Source organism: Chenopodium quinoa, unplaced genomic scaffold (genome assembly GCF_001683475.1).
Source record: "Chenopodium quinoa cultivar QQ74 unplaced genomic scaffold, ASM168347v1, whole genome shotgun sequence".
NCBI lineage: Eukaryota > Viridiplantae > Streptophyta > Magnoliopsida > Caryophyllales > Amaranthaceae > Chenopodium > Chenopodium quinoa.
In genome coordinates, this window is record NW_018743979.1 from 355,347 (window position 1) to 371,902 (window position 16,556).

At 40.0% G+C, this 16,556-nt stretch overlaps 1 protein-coding gene across 2 annotated transcripts in view; it reads left to right on the plus strand.

Annotated features, from left to right (window-relative positions):
* Window positions 1-960: 960 nt before the first annotated feature.
* The window catches only part of LOC110689982 (GTP-binding protein TypA/BipA homolog), a 52,028-nt gene continuing 36,432 nt past the window's right edge, over window positions 961-16,556 (plus strand). The window contains exons 1-2 of one of the 2 annotated variants that reach the window (XM_021866797.1): window positions 961-1,438; window positions 4,726-4,800. In XM_021866797.1, the coding sequence (XP_021722489.1) occupies window positions 1,106-1,438; window positions 4,726-4,800 (408 nt within the window). In that variant the 5' untranslated portion in view covers window positions 961-1,105. Of the gene's footprint in view, window positions 1,439-4,351; window positions 4,373-4,725; window positions 4,801-16,556 lie in introns of those variants that run through there. The other variant, XM_021866798.1, reaches the window with a different exon arrangement.

Genomic DNA, 16,556 nt, shown 5'->3' on the forward strand with positions numbered 1-16,556 from the left:
TAAGAAAAGAGTCATAATTTGAATCGGAGTAAAACAGGTTCCATCGCGACACGACAAGGCTATCGCGATGCGACATCGTTATTGCGTGGCGATAAGCCCATCGCGGCGTGATGGTTTCTGTACGATAAACTTCCGTACGGAGTCCTTCTTCCAATTGAATCGAGTTAAGAAGATTCCGTACTTATCTTTTATTAAACCGGATTTAATCCTTTTAAAACACATGTTTTATTCCAAATCCAAATAGAATTCTTTATCTTTTCAAAGTCAATAATAATCATAATTACTAATCCTAATCCCTTTAGAAGTCAAAATAACCTTTGAAATAATTCTAGAAGATTAGGATACCGAAGTAAATCATAATGACTTTAGGAATACAATTATAATTAACGGACCCTCCACATGATCATTGAGTCTGTACATAAAACTCATTTTAGATATAGTTTAGTATTTTGGCCATAACTTTCTCATTATAGCTCGGAATTAGGCTTATAATATATCGTTGGAAAGCTATTTTCAAACCCTATCCAACTATACAATTATTGGACCCATTCTATGGACAAAACCAAACTGGGTTGGACGTTTTTCATAAATAGGATACGAAATGAATGATTTTCGAAATAGGAAATGAATTACTTTTATTTAAAAAAAATTTAGAAAACAGGGGAATTCACAAGACTCTTTAACATTTCACGTTGTTCGATATTCAATGACGTGAAAGGTACCCATCACTGAGTTTGTTTTTTTGGGAGACACAATCAGGGGACTACTAATTTGAATTTCCATAATTGAAGGATGAAAGGTGGTGAGGGGAGGAGAAAAGTAAAGTCAAAGTCAAAGATCGCAAAAGGAGTAGAGGAAGTTAAAGTGGGTGACTTAAATTTTATTGAAATTATAAAAATACCCCCAAGTGCACCTTCCTTTTTGGTACACCGGCTGTATAATAGGAATTGACGAGTTACACCTAAGGAAAAAAGAGTGTGAAATCTAAAACCCTGAATTGGGGGTTTAAGAATTAAGATCCCACACAAGCAAAATCCTTGAAATCTCCATTCCTCCATTTTTAAGCTGACGCTTGACAGCTGAGGAGGAGGAACATCTTACAACAATGGTTAGAGGACCACTTCTCCGCTCCTTATTCACCGCCGCCAGAAAGTCCATCACCTCCACCAACACCACCAAACCCTACTTAAACTCTCGCATCTTTCCTCACCTTCGCCCTTACTCCACCGCCACAGCCGCCAACGCCGCAGCCGGTAACATCAACCCGTCGTTAGATCCCTCGCGCCTTCGTAATGTTGCGGTTATTGCGCACGTTGACCATGGAAAAACTACACTTATGGATCGGCTTCTCCGTCAGTGCGGCGCCGATATCCCTCATGAACGTGCCATGGATTCTATATCGCTTGAGCGTGAGCGCGGTATTACTATCTCCTCCAAGGTTTGCCTGCCCCTTCCTTTGTTGCTTTTGGTTGATTGATTTTGTAACCTTTTGAAATTAACGGGTTGAGTACTGTTTGAATTTTGTAGTTTAAATTTTAATTATGCTTTATTGGGGTAGTATTAGTTTGTTCAGATTGGATTACTAAGAGCAATTCGTAATCTTACTTTAAGTTGGGTGTGAGTCTTTTTTAAAGACTTGTTCTGCTTCTTGTTATTGTTCTTGAAAAGGGGATTAATTATATGAGGGCATTGAACTATGGACCATACTAATGATCAAGTACTAGCCTTTTAATTCCTTAGAATAAACTGAGGGTCTTTGAAAGGTCAAGTGATAGAATTTGAAATGTAGGATGTATGCTTGGCTTGTGCTAAATTAGTAGAAACTGAGACAGGCTTTTCATGAGCATTTAAAGGCAAGTAGTTGCACATACAAGTTTCCATGAACATGCAGAACTAACAAGATGTTTGCTCGAGTACGCGTGCAAAATTTTCATGAATGTTAAAACAGAAAACTTGTATTAACAATATTGTCCATCAATCCATGAGGGTGCTTCTTTGTTCTCTTTATTCTTTGTGATTAGTTTTATCTTTGTGATTATTCAATCTTAATTTTACTTAGGGCTTGTTTGCCTCTTGGTTGGTTGTGGACTAGTTGTTGACAGTTTTATTTTATTTTATTTTTATTTATTTATTTGTTTAAAAACATGTCTAGTAAAACAGGAAGTTAAATGATATTAGGAATTTGTGTAATTAGAAGCCAAAAGCTACTAGCTAATCCAAATAGCCTTTTCATTTTAGCATAAAAAGTCATTTACCAAACACGTTTGGATGTTTTACTAAGTTAAAAAGCCAAAAGCCAATAAAAAAAATGTATAATCCATTTACCAAGCAAGACCTTAGCATGAGATTTAATGAAATTTCTTCAATTATTAAATCAAGCTATAATCTTTTGCTCGTATTTTCTTTGATTTTTTATCTAGCGCAAAACTCAAAAAAAGTGACTCCTTATAAGCCTGGAAAGTGTGTGAATTTTGAAGTTTTGGTGACTATTGCACATAAGTTAAGCTAGCTACTTTCGTGTATAATATTTTTTTAGAAAAATTGAAATTAATAATATTACCTATTACCGTTTTGCTGAAAGCAATCACACCTTTTGATCATCTCAAAATAATCACACTTTTCCCCTTTATCTTCTTAAAACGGGTCATGACTGGTTTTGTTATGTTGGTAACTGGTTGAGGAAGTTACCATGCCACGTGCCACTTTCAAATTGGTCTATTTTTTTTGATAATTAAAAACCTCCTTAAACTTATAGGGCTTCCTTCCCTTTCCATGACAACCCCTCCTTCCACGCCTCCTTGTACCCATCACCACCCTATCACAATTATGGAACCGAACAACCACCCCTCTCCTTCTTCCTCCTCTTCTGCCACTCCTTTCCATGACCCTTTTGTCGAAACCATGCCCCACCTCAAAGACCCCATGAAAAAGGGTAAAATTAAACCTTTTACTCTATCTTGGTGAAATTAAATGGAGAGGAACAATTTTGACAGGTGAAAGTCAACCATCGATTCGCGATTTTTCGACGAGGGTAAGGGTTTAGTGGGTGGTTTAGGGGAAATTGGAAAGGTTGGATGGTGGTTTCGTGGTGGTGGAAGGGTGGTTCCATGGTGGGTTAGGTACAATTTTAATGTGGGAGGGTGGTGTTGGTGGTAGTGAGGTGGGTTGGGTTTCTCGTTGCCAGTTATGATGGCTATGGAGTGTGGTTGCACCAGTGATGGGTGAGGAATTGACGATGCTATTGTTGATGAGTGTTGCTTTGTTGTGATGGTGAGTAATGCACTGTTTTTGAAGGTGGTGGTAAGAGGAAAGGGGTAGGGGCACTGGTGGATGGTGGTAGGAGAAGGGGGTGGGGAGGTGGGTGGTGATTATGATGAGTGGGGGTGAAAGAGGTGGGGTTATTGGGTGGTGGACCGGTGGGAGTGCATTTACAAGGGTTTTGGGTGTTCTAAGGTAGCAACGGTGGGGGCAATAGCGATGGTGGTAGTGAGGTGGTGGTTGCAGTGAGGAGGGATGGTTGCGAGGGTGGTGATCGGAGGAGAGGTTTATAAGAAAAAATGAGTTCAAACCCTAAAACATGTTCTAGGTTAATAGAATCATTTTAAGAAGATGAAGGGGGAAGTGGGATTATTTTGAGATTACGTTAAGGTGGGATTGTTTTCGGCAGATTAATTAAAGGTGGGATTGTTAGTTTCAATTTTTCCTATATTTTTTTTTTACTCAACTCCTCATTTAATTAATTATTAATACATCTCCTACATAGTCTTTTATCCATTGATGCAACTAATACTAAATTATCATAATTTTTTTTACTTTTCTTGCTCTATTTTCTACTATGTGTTCCGTTTTTGATACACAATTTGTTACATTTCATTGTTGTTTTGCATTTGTAACCTTTTTGTGGAGTTGGGCTTCCTTGACTAAGACACTATATTTCATACAATGAAACTTTATTTACTTGCTTTCGGGTCTCTATTCATGCAACCATTTTTTTCATTCTTGTTTTTGTTATTTTGTTATAAGCTGGTAACCTTGCAGTTATCTATCATGACTATTAAGACCTTTTTTTGTCATAAATTGAACATTGATCTGTAACAGTAAAATTTTAATACATTCTTAGTATGAGATGTAGTATTCTTAAATTAGGTAAAGTGAAGTTTTCCAATAACTATTTTTCCTTGCTAATTATTTGCCCTAATGTCTTTGGATATCTAGTGAACAACAGTGAAACTTTAGGGATTCAGAGAGTGGCGGTAATTGTAGGGGTACTACATACCTGGTGTACTTTTGAAATCATAAGGATACGTGGGTACCTCTTATAAAGTACAAGGCACCTAATGAAAGCCCCTAATAGTAAAATTGTATAATAGAGGTAATGTTGTGTCTTTGGAGCTGTTTCTTCTTAGAAATGTGTGGATATAGTTACATTTACAATTCCCATGATTTCATAACCATTTTATTATTGACATTGCATCACATAACTGATGTATAGGATTAAGGTTTTCAGCAATTTGTTTAATTCAGAAAAAGTACATACTTCACTCAAGGTTTGATTGGTTGTCCATTCATTTGGTATGTTGGGAAATTAGACCATTCACTTGTTATGTTGGGAAATTGGAATGGGTGCTATAGAGATGCACTGCTTTTATCTTTCTGATAATTTGGTTACATCTGGATAATATCTTATTTTATTTTATTTAATTACTTTTTTTTTGGGCAATGTAGGTTACATGCGTTTCATGGAAAGACAAGGAATTAAACATGGTTGATACTCCTGGACATGCAGACTTCGGCGGGGAGGTATGTTAGTGATATTCTTTCAATACAAGAAGTAAGGATTTTTTATATTTTATTTTTTTGGTTTGTATTTTATTGAGAATTGTGCTAATGTGGTACTCCCTCCATTTTTTTAAGTGCAACTCTTTCATAAATAGGTCATCAATTAGTGAAACAATTCTATGGTAAAAATCCTTTATTATCCCTCTCCTTTCATAGTCTCCACTCTTACTTTTATTTTATTTCCTTCCTCTCACATCATTTACTTTTAAAAAAAAAACTTTGCCTGCTTTCTCTCTACAATAACTTTAAAATCCCTTACAAACCTTACTTGCATAATATTCCAAAAAAATTTATTCAAATGCCTAAAACTATGTGATAGTTAGGGGTGTTTGGTTCACAAAATTTAGGTATGACTATATGAGGTATAAGTTTAAACCCATACATTATGTTTGTTTTAGAGTTTCAAACCCATACCTCAAACTCCCAAGGTGTAGGGTTTAGAAACATAGGGGGAAATTCATTCCATAATAAACCAAACATGTGGTATTAATAATCAAGTTTCCAACCCATACCACTATGGTTTCATTCCTGATTCCAACCCCATACAAATTTGCAAACCAAACGACCGCTTAAATGTTGCACTTAAAAAAAAAAGAGGGAGTACGGAGTACTATTTGATCATTAATCTTGGATGAAGGAAGCAGAATTTGAATTTACTTTACTTTTTATTTCTTAATTTTTTTTCTTTAGTATTTAGGGTTAATTTTTGACGTCTCTAACAACTTAAGTCTAACCGTCTTGCCCAATACATGCTCCAGCATATATAAGGTTAACGGCGGAAGGTATATACAGAGTCTTTGTTGTGCAATATGTCTGAATTATCTATAGTTTAAAGAAGAATTTCTTGAGTTATGTTGGTATCTTTGTTTTAGCTAGTATAAGCGTCAATAAAGAGGTTTTATATTCCATGTGGGTGGTGGGGGAACTTTGGGGGGAGGAGGAGGGTAATTTATTTTTTCTTAGAATGCTTTAAAATTAACTTCTTCATAGCTCACCTAATGGCTTAATTTTGGTGATGGGTCTGATATTTGTGACAGAGAAAAAAGAATGTTGCTATATATCAATAACCCGCCACTAAATTTAAGGAGTCTTTAAGAATGTTATTGGTAAAGGCACTCATTTGGAACTGGGTAGATAACCCTAAAGATTGATGTTAAGAGATGAACATGTAAGCTTTAAAGCAATCCTTTGTTGTAGCAATGTAGCGTTAAAGATGGATTAATGTCAATTCCAAAAAAAAAATAGATGGATTAATGTTTATTTTTTGAGAATATTAAAGGTAAAGCCACTCATTCAGATCGGGGAAGAGGGCAGAAAGATTGATATCGAGAGATTAACATGTATGCTTTAAAGCAAGTCTTTGTTGTAGCTTTAAAGATGGGATACACTTGATCAAGATTTTAACTTACTTAGGGAAATGAGATAAAGATCTAAAAATCCTTTGGTCTGAAGACTTTACTGGTGCAGGTTTTCATGTACTATGAGAGCTGATGAGGATACTATTGGTTAGTTGTAAACAAGTGGTACTACCTTTATTTTATTATTTTATTTTTTTTATTTATTAAATATGCATTTTCTTAGTTACTCTCAGTTGTTGGCAAGATTGTAAGCTTGTAAGAATACCTCCAACGTGTGCCCTTTGTATCGTGCTGATCGGCCCCCTAGGTGTCGTTAGTTCCTAAAGGTCGAGTCAAGAATAAAAAGAAAACCCACGTCCTAAACTAACCAAAGGTAGCATAGTGGAAGAGGGGTCGAATCCTCAGGGAAGGTCAAACGTCTCTTGCTTAGATCACTTATAAGTCAATTGAAAAGGGAGGAATAAATTTTTGATGGATTTATCTATAGCTACTAGGGAAACAAATAAACTAAGAACTAAATTAACAAGCAACAAGCAGAGGTATAAAACTTCGAAAATCAAGGAATAGCAAACACTAGGGGATAGGGGAGAATTCCTAACTAACAATGATTTCAACAATTAGAGGCAACAAGAATGGTTCAATCGGTCAACCAAACAATTGGGGCCTATGGTCCAACATCTAGGATTCCCTCTCGGGCTCACCTAAACACCGCCTACCCAACCCCGCCTCGGTGGTCGAGGTCATCCCTAACCTAGTCATCATCACATACAAGCTCACTCTCGCGCAACTAGCATGCAACACAAAATAGGGTCTTAGAGGTGATCAATCTCTAATTCCTAACAACTAAAACCTAGGTTGGAATCAATTGCAAAACTTCTCAATCTACCCAATCTTGCACCACATATCATTCATTTCATCATTAGTTCATCATTTCCCCCTCCCCTAGCTAGAAACCTAGCCTAGAGAAGGAAGGGTCATACCAAAGCACACAAGAACATTAACAAAAGCAAAAACTAAGTTTAATGAGAGAAACATGGCTAAAACCAGAAAATAGGATGATTAAACTTTACTAAAGAAGTTAACTTTGAAGAGAATATGTTAAGTCTACTTGTAATCTATTCTAAATAGCATGAAATCTAAGCAAATAAGGATAATATTATACTAATAGCAAGAAAATAAAGGATCAAAACCAGAAATTGCAAGTTTAAACAAGGAGGCAACTAAGATATTAAACTATTCTATTGACTTGAAATAACAACTAAAGATAAGCTAAAACTAATTAAAATAGATAAATAAAGCAATAAATAAAGAGTAGGGATAGAAATAATACCAAAAGATTTAATCTTGGATTGAAAATGAAAGAGAGTGACAAAGAGTAGTGTTTTAGATCTAATGAGGAACTAAACCCTAACTAATCTAAAGTGCAAAAGAAAGAAAAAAAAACAATAAGCTGAAATCTGATTTTCTAATATTTCTCTCTCTACATACCTCCCTCCTCCCAATTACAAGGAAGAGAGGTATTTATACCCTCCTCTAAAACCTAACCCAAATCAAGGCCCAAAATTTTAGGCATCACGTGCAGAGTAAAATAATTAGAGCCGTCGGCCTACGCGTGTAGCAGAGTTCAAATCGGTCAGGGGAACACGGAGCGCCCGCTCTAAGGCCAGAGCGCCCGCTCTGAAGTCTCGCAGAAAATGCTCTGATTATTCTGGGAGCTAGAGCGCCCGCTTCAACATTAGAGCGCCCGCTCTGAGGGTTGGGTACTTGGTTTTTCTGCAGCAAGGAATACAGAGCGCCCGCTCCATATCTAGAGCGCCCGCTCTGAACTCTTCTTTCCTTCATATTTTGGGCTCTAATGCTCCAATCCCTTTGACTCCAAAGCATGCCTAATCCTTGCATCCAATCCTTGCTTTCTTAGCCACGGGAGGACCTGTAAGATGGAAAACACAAATCATAGGAAAGGTTCTAATAGCAGCAAATTGAAATGGGTTAAAGGAGAGGGAATAAAACCTTAGGAAATGAGCCAAAAATGACTCAAAACCACTCCAAGTAACAAATATGCTCAATAATAACAAAACTAAGCTAAAATAGAGGAAAAAGGGCAAACAAAGGGCTCAATCGGGGAAGAAACGAAGTAGAAAAGTGGGCCAAATGGCCACTGATCAAATTCCCCCCAACTAAGTCCTTTGCTCGTCCTCGAGCGAAGTAAAATAAGCAAACAAAAATAACCAAAAGCATAAGTCTATACACTAACTCACTTTCGTAGGAATCACGGTCGTTTTTAGCGTAAACGACAAGCCATTTAAACCCCCAAGTCACTTAGGAGGACGAGTATGCTCTCGTGAGGGTTTTCGAGAGAGATTAACCCACAACTTCGCACTAAATCAAGGCAAGGTTTTTAGAGACAAATAGAAAAATAGAAAAATAGAAAAATAAAAAGGGAAAGAAACACAAACATGAATGGTTGAACTTTCACTACAATGCAATCACAAGGATGCGCAAGCTTCTTGACAAGATAGGTGGACAAGCTAGCTAATGCTCCTGGTTGAAGGCCACATAGCTCATGCTCAAAAGCTTGGACTATAAAGATCCTATCCTCCAATTGTCCCTCACCAAGGCAACCTTCCTCTTCTCGATCATGTACACTAGGCGGCTAGTCGTCTCGAATTCCACAAGAGAATTAGGAGAACAACAAGGAGGTGGGCAAGGTAGGATTGCCCTAACTTAGTAAATGCAAATCCAATCTAAAAGCTCGACCCATGACTCTCTCCACCGACATTGACTCAATCACTCAAGGTCCAAAGGGCTTTTAAGGTGCAATGAAATGGCTTGGGGTAAGGGTGAGCCTCATGCCACTATCCATTGCAAAGAAGCTCAAGTTCGAGATGATACCTTCAAGAAAGGTGATTCAATTAGCCGACCGGTCCACAAAATTCCCATGCGGTGAGTTAGAAGACGTTCCTATCAAGATTGGGAATTTGTTTGTGCCTTGCGATTTTGTGGTGATGGATATGGAGGAGGACCCTCATACTCCTCTTATCCTTGGAAGAGAGGCACTCAAGACCATGGGAGCGGTCGTCAATTGCAAAGATAATACCATTACATGTGAGGTGGCCAATGAGAAGTACAAGTTTGAATTCTCAAAGACTTTGAAGCAACCTATGGTAGAGAAGATTTGGCGGGTGGACTTGGTGGACTCCGAACTTGATGAATTGGTGAAGTCTCATGAGGTAATTAAAGACAAGGGTGATGAAGACCTCCCATGTGAGGAGGTGGGTGAAGGAGAATCTTTGTGTGCCTTGGAGGTTGAAAGCCTTGAAGGTGAAACTCATCCCGAGACTCAAGGAGCCGTGGATGAGCTCCCATCGATCCAAAGTGAGTCTAAGGAGGAGAGTTCCACGCCTCCTCCCAAGGTAGAACTAAAACCCCTCCCTCCTCTCAAATATGCTTATTTGGATGATGATTGCTTACATCCTATTATTGTCAATGCTAACCTCGATGACACCTCATTGCAAAAATTAATTGAGATTTTAAAAAAATATAGGAGTGTTATCGGGTATAGCATTGATGATATTAAGGGGATTAGCCCTAGCTTGTGTATGCATCGCATTCATCTTGAGGATGATCATGCCTCTTCCATTGAACCTCAAAGGCGGTTGAATCCGACTTTGAAGGAAGTGGTTAAGAAGGAAATCCTCAAACTACGTGAAGCGGGGATCATTTATGCTATCTCCGATAGCAAATGGGTGAGCCCGGTTCATGTGGTTCCCAAAAAGGGAGGCATGACCATCATACAAGATGACAAGGGGAATGATATCTCCACCCGCACTGTCACGGGGTGGAGAATGTGCATTGACTATAGGAGGCTTAATAAAGCCACTAGAAAAGATCATTTCCCCTTGCCATTTATCGATCAAATGTTGGAAAGGTTGGTGAAGCATTCACACTATTGTTTTCTTGATGGTTATTCGGGTTTCTTTCAAATCCCAATTCACCCGGATGACCAACATAAAACAACCTTCACTTGTCCATTTGGGACATTTGCCTACCGAAGGATGCCCTTCGGATTGTGCAATGCCCCATCGACTTTCCAACGATGTATGACAGCAATCTTTTCTGATATGATCGAAAATGCAATAGAAGTTTTCATGGATGATTTCAGTGTTTGTGGTTCGTCTTTTGACCTATGCTTGCACAATCTCGAAAAGGTTTTAAAGAGGTGTCAAGAGACGAACCTTGTGTTGAATTGGGAAAAGTGCCATTTTATGGTCGAGGAGGGCATTGCCCTCGGGCATAAAGTGTCCATTAATGGTATTGAGGTAGACCCGGCAAAGGTCTCGGCGATAGAAAAGCTACCCCCACCATCATCGGTGACCGGGGTACGTGCCTTCTTGGGGCACGCCGGCTTCTATCGCCGATTTATCAAAGATTTTGCACAAATAGCGAGACCTTTGACGAGTTTACTTCAAAAAGAGGTGGAGTTCAAATTCGATGATGCTTGCACTAAGGCATTTGAAACCTTGAAAAATGCTTTAGTGAATGCGCCTATAGTGCAAGCACCGAATTGGGAACTCCCGTTTGAACTAATGTGTGACGCGAGTGATAATGCAGTTGGAGCAGTCCTTGGGCAAAGGAAAGAAAAGAAATTGAATGTGATCTCTTATGCAAGCCGGACTTTAGATACGGCACAAAAGAATTACACCACCACGGAGAAGGAAATGTTGGCGGTGGTCTTCGCTTTTGACAAGTTTAGACCCTATTTGGTGTGCAACAAGGCCATTGTCTACACCGATCACTCCGCGGTGAAGTATTTAATGAGCAAAAAGGATGCTAAGCCGCGTCTAATCCGATGGGTCCTTCTCTTACAAGAATTTGACATTGAAATACGGGATAAGAAAGGAAGTGAGAACCTAGTGGCTGACCACCTCTCAAGGTTGCCGTTAGACCACCCTTCTTACCTTGACAAAGAGGATCCCATCGATGATGAGCTTCGAGATGACTCTCTTATGGCGATCGTTACCAACACCATCCCTTGGTTCGCTGATATTGCAAATTATTTAGCAAGCGGGGTGGTACCTCATGACTATGATGCTCGACAAAGGAAGAGGTTCTTCAAGGAAGTTAAGAGGTATTTTTGGGATGATCCAAGCTTGTACAAGAAGTGTAGTGACGGTTTGTTCCGGAAATGTGTGGCAAATCATGAGATGGAAGGTATTATGGAACATTGTCATTCACTACCTTGTGGAGGTCATGGAGGTGTCAACAAGACCGTGGCAAGGATCCTAGGTTGCAAGCTTTGGTGGCCAACTATGCGCAAAGATGTTCACAAGTTCATCCTTCGATGTGACCGATGCCAAAGGATGGGAGGAATCACAAAGAGAAATGAAATGCCGCAACAATCAATCTTAGAAGTTGAGCCATTTGATGTATGGGGAGTGGACTTCATGGGTCCGTTTGTCTCCTCATGTGGGAATTTGTATATCCTTGTGGCTGTGGATTATGTGACTAAATGGGTGGAAGCGATACCATCACCCACAAATGACCACAAGGTAGTGTTGAAGTTGCTCAAGAAGATCATCTTTCCTAGATTTGGGGTGCCACGGTGCCTAATTAGTGATGGCGGATCTCATTTCGCCAAGAAACAACTCGAAGCACTTTTGAAGAAATATGGGGTACATCATAAGGTTGGACTCCCTTACCATCCACAAACCCAAGGGCAGGTGGAGGTGTCCAACAGAGAAATTAAGAGTTTGCTCGAGAGGATGGTCAACAAGTCTAGAAAAGATTGGTCCCTAAGACTGGATGATGTACTATGGGCCTTACGGACCGCTTACAAGACACCGATTGGCACCACGCCATATCGACTTGTCTATGGTAAGGGATGCCACCTTCCGGTGGAATTGGAGTACAAGGCATGGTGGGCTGTAAAGGAACTCAACATGGACCTTCACTTGGCCGGAGAAAAGAGGTTACTCAAGCTCAACGAGTTGGAAGAGTTGAGGTATGATGCTTATGAGAGCTCTAGACTCTACAAAGAACAAACCAAGAGGTGGCACGACAAAAGGATTCGAGATCGTGACTTCGAGGTGGGTAACAAGGTTCTTCTCTTCAACTCACGTCTCCGACTCTTTCCCGGGAAGCTCAAGTCCAAATGGGTGGGGCCGTTTACAATCACCAAAGTAACCCCCTATGGCTCGTTCGAATTGGAAAATCATGAAGATGGGAGCCGGTTCATGGTGAATGGGCAACGGATCAAAAGATACTATGATGAAGGAGATATTGGAAAGATCGGTTGCCTAATGCTTGGGACGGTCCACACCGTTCCTCCCCCTTAGCTTTATTGCTCGTGACGTAACGTCAAGCTAGGGACGTTAAACTAGCATGCTTTGTAGTATATTGTGAATATTTGTCTTTGAACTATCTCTTTAGTTACTTTTTGTTTTAAGTACTTTGCAAAAATCCGGAGGATTTTTCCCCAAAGAGGGGATGGTTTATGTTGGTTATCGTTAGCCAAAATGCTATAAACCGAAGGGCACGACCTCTTGGCTCAACCAATCAATGGTTGAGTCGGGTACTTAGGTCGCATCCTATAGAAGTACTAACGATTTTGGTTTGAGTGATATTTGAGTGTTTGCAGGTTTGGGAAATAATGCTTTTAAAGCCAAAAATCCGACAGTCTAGAGCGGGCGCTCTAAACAGAGGGCGGGCGCTCTGCATCATTGGGAATTATTCAGAATACTTGAGGCCAAAATCCGAGAATTTAGAGCGGGCGCTCTGGGTGTAGAGCGGGCGCTCTGATTTTAAGGGGGCTAAGGAAGGAAAATTTCGAGAATTTAGAGCGGGCGCTCTGGGTGTAGAGCGGGCGCTTTGAAGGTCCCTCAGAAATTCTACATTTTTGGTGCTAAAATCCGAGAAGCTAGAGCGGGCGCTCTGGTCAGAGAGCGGGAGCTCTGAGTTTTGGGTGAAAAATTGACTAAGTGTGGGAAAATTGCGCAGCTTTAGAGCGGGCGCCCTGGTCTTAGAGCGGGCGCTTTGATTTTCAACCCAGAAGCCTGATTTTTCAGCGAAATGTTAGAGCGGCCGCTCTACCCTTAGAGCGCCCGCTCCGACCCTCATTTCAGACTTTGCGTTTTATCCCCTTTTAATTTTGAGCACCCAAATTCTCACCTCAAACTCCCTATCCCTATCCCTTCTCTCACCTCAAACTCCCTCAACTTCTTCCTCCATAACCAAACCTTCATCTCCTCCAAATCTCCACCTTCCAACTACGAATTCCTCTAAAATTCACAAATTATTCATCCCCTATCTCCAAAAATCATACATCTCCATCAAGAATTCAGCACCTAGTCCGGATTTCATTAAGAATTGAAGCGGGTTCTACCGGGTTCGCGTCGGGCCAAGTCGGGTTCTTCTTCAATTTCAACTCTAGGCTAATTTGTCTCCAATTGTTGGTATAATCCTACTCTTACTAAGTTAATTTTCCCTATTTCTTTGGATATTTGCTTATTAAGGTTGGCTTAATTGGAGAATTGATGGTGAATGAATGGGTTTTTGTGTTTTATGTGGTGAAAATTTGTTGTGAATTGTAGTGTGTTGTTTGTTGTGGTGCTTTGGCAAGGGAAAATTATTGTGGATTTTTGCTAGGTTTTGGTTTGTAGAAAGTTTTGGTTTTAGAATTGGTGGTTGTGCAAAGTTTTGGAGAGTTTTGTTTTTGTGGTCATTGTGTAGAATTGTTGGAAATTGTTGGGTTGTTGTGGTGTGTTGCTTTGGAAAATTTCTATATTGTTGTTGTAAGAAATGGCTGGTGGTTCAAAGAGGCAAAGAGCCGAACCAAGGAGTGGTAATGTAGGAGAAAGTAGTGGTGCCGGTAGTAGTGGTGGGCATGCTCAACCCACTCAATTCAACATTACCCTGCCACATGCGGCCCAAAGGACCAAATTGGCCGCATTGGATAGGAGGGCAATTAATCCAACTCTCTTCTATTCCCAACACGACTGTTATATGATTGGAATAGACGAGAAGGTTAGGGAGCTTGCAGTGAATCTGGGGTTTGATGCGTTCTTGGATTGTAGATTGCCAAATGATTACATCACCGCAGATACTTCCTACTACTACCCCACCCAACCGCCTCTAACTTACCGCCCCCTAACATTGGAGTTTCTTGCTAGCTTCGAGTTAAATCAAGAAGAGGGTATGGAAGGCATTGATGCATTCAAAGTAAAATTCCGGTTGTTCAACAAAGGCCGCCACATTACCCTCCGTGCTTTCAATGAACTATTTGGTTGGGACCCAAATGCTCGAATCTTGGATACCTCCGGACTTGACGGTCAAGGTTATATAGAGGGGTACAGTCCGCAAGAATTTTGGGCCCGAATCACGAGTGGGGCTAGAGAATTCCAATCAAACTCCTCCAAGGCCTCAGAGATCCACCATGCCGCCTTACGGTACTTTCACCGGATGCTTGCATATATTTTCTTCTCCAGAAAAGATCTAGGTAAAATGAGCGATCAAGAGTTATATCTTCTTTGGAGAGCTACCGAGGGTGCGCTTCTTTACCCACCTGCCACCCCGGAGCACAAGATCAATCTAGGGTATCTGTTTGCCAAGAGATGTAAGGCAATAAGGGACTCCCCCTCTTGACTGGTCCTATCTTTATGGGAGGGATGGTCACGTATATCGCCTTCAAGTACAAATACAAGACCCAGCTGCAGCAGATGGAGAGCTTGAACATGGCAGCCGAATTGAACATAGAGAAGATGAAAAGAATGCAATTCATTTCGGATTCCACGGGAGTCACGGGTAAGGCCTTCATTTGGCGGATCCGAGACGTCCCTTGGTGCTACATGCCATGTCCGTTCATGATGAATCCGCCCCCGGAACTGAGTTACCATGGCAAGTCCCTATGGAGCAAATTCACGAGAATGACCTCTCCCAGCCCGAGATTGATCATAGAAATGAAATCAGGCAAGCGAGGCGGCAACAACAACAATTCCAGCAACATCAAGAGCAACAACAGCAACAGTTTCAGCAGCAGCAACAAGAGCAATTTCAACAATTTTTTTTTTTTTTTTTTTTTTTTTTTTTTTTTTTTTTTTTTTTTACCAAAAGATTTAATTGGGGAAACAAACACGTCCCTTGCAATTTACATTATAGACATCCACTATGCCAAACTTTTAACTTAGATAGAAAGCCAAGCTCGAGTTTCACTCATTTCTATAAAGGTGAAAATAAAATTAGGTTCATAAGGCTTGTAATGCGGGTAGACAAAAAGTGGAAGGCTCAAGGGGGTACGCAAAAGGTGAATGTAAACCCAAAAACCTGAAATTTGAAAGTAAAGGTGTCCTAGGAAATAAAAAAAGGATCTAAAAAGAACGAAAAATTATGCCCTTATCCCGAAATGAATGCCTTTATCATCCTATGAGTCGATTCGGTCGCGGTCTCAAGAGTCAAATGGAGCGAGTTTTAGATCAAGTAGCAAAACACTAAGTCTCCAAATTTCTAGCCACCTAGCTTTCATTCACAAGATGAGCTACGCCCAACAACCACAAACCGAGGACAAAAGGGATCAAGGCCTAAATAGCCCAAGATATGTCCAATAGGAGTCATTTGAGCAATGAAGCTATGTGATTTTCAACCAAAACATTAAAGACCTTGTAAACCTATCAAACCAAGGAACCAACTCATATATGTTCATACATTGTAGCTACTAATTCAACCAAACACAAAACAAAGTTTTAACACTTGCCTTGGATAACACTAAGAGAAAGAAAAAGAAAAAGAAAACATTGAAGAGCAACAAGAGAAGTAGGACTTCGTTTGGAATAAATTCCATAAGTGGGGGCGGTAGAAGGTACGTGAATTGAATGCACGTCCTCCTAGGCATAAAGCCGGGCGCCTCTCACGAGGTGTGAACCTCGCCCCGTTGCTACTCTTCAACAAAAATAGAAAGGAAGGGATAGAAGGATAGAAGAGGAACTCAAGAATGAAAGCATCAATTCACACAATTCTCAGTACACAATTCCAAGTATGCAAACATCCATGAATCAATCAACTTAATCCTAACTCCGCTCCTAGGAACTAAGCAAGATAAAATAAATAGAAGAGAGTTTGGAAAGATCTCACCGGAGCCATGCCAATCCAAAACATAAAAAGAATGATGGGTTCCAAGTCAACCAACCTTGGCTCCTTCCAAAAGTAGTATACAACCTGCCAAAAAGTGAGAAATACCAGAACTCCAAAGCAAAAAGATTAGAAAACAAAATAAAGAAGAAAAAGGAAAAGTGATCATGTATAATACAAACCAACAGATACAAGCCAACAGATTATTAAGCACAAGCAAGCATAGGAAAGGCTGCTCAT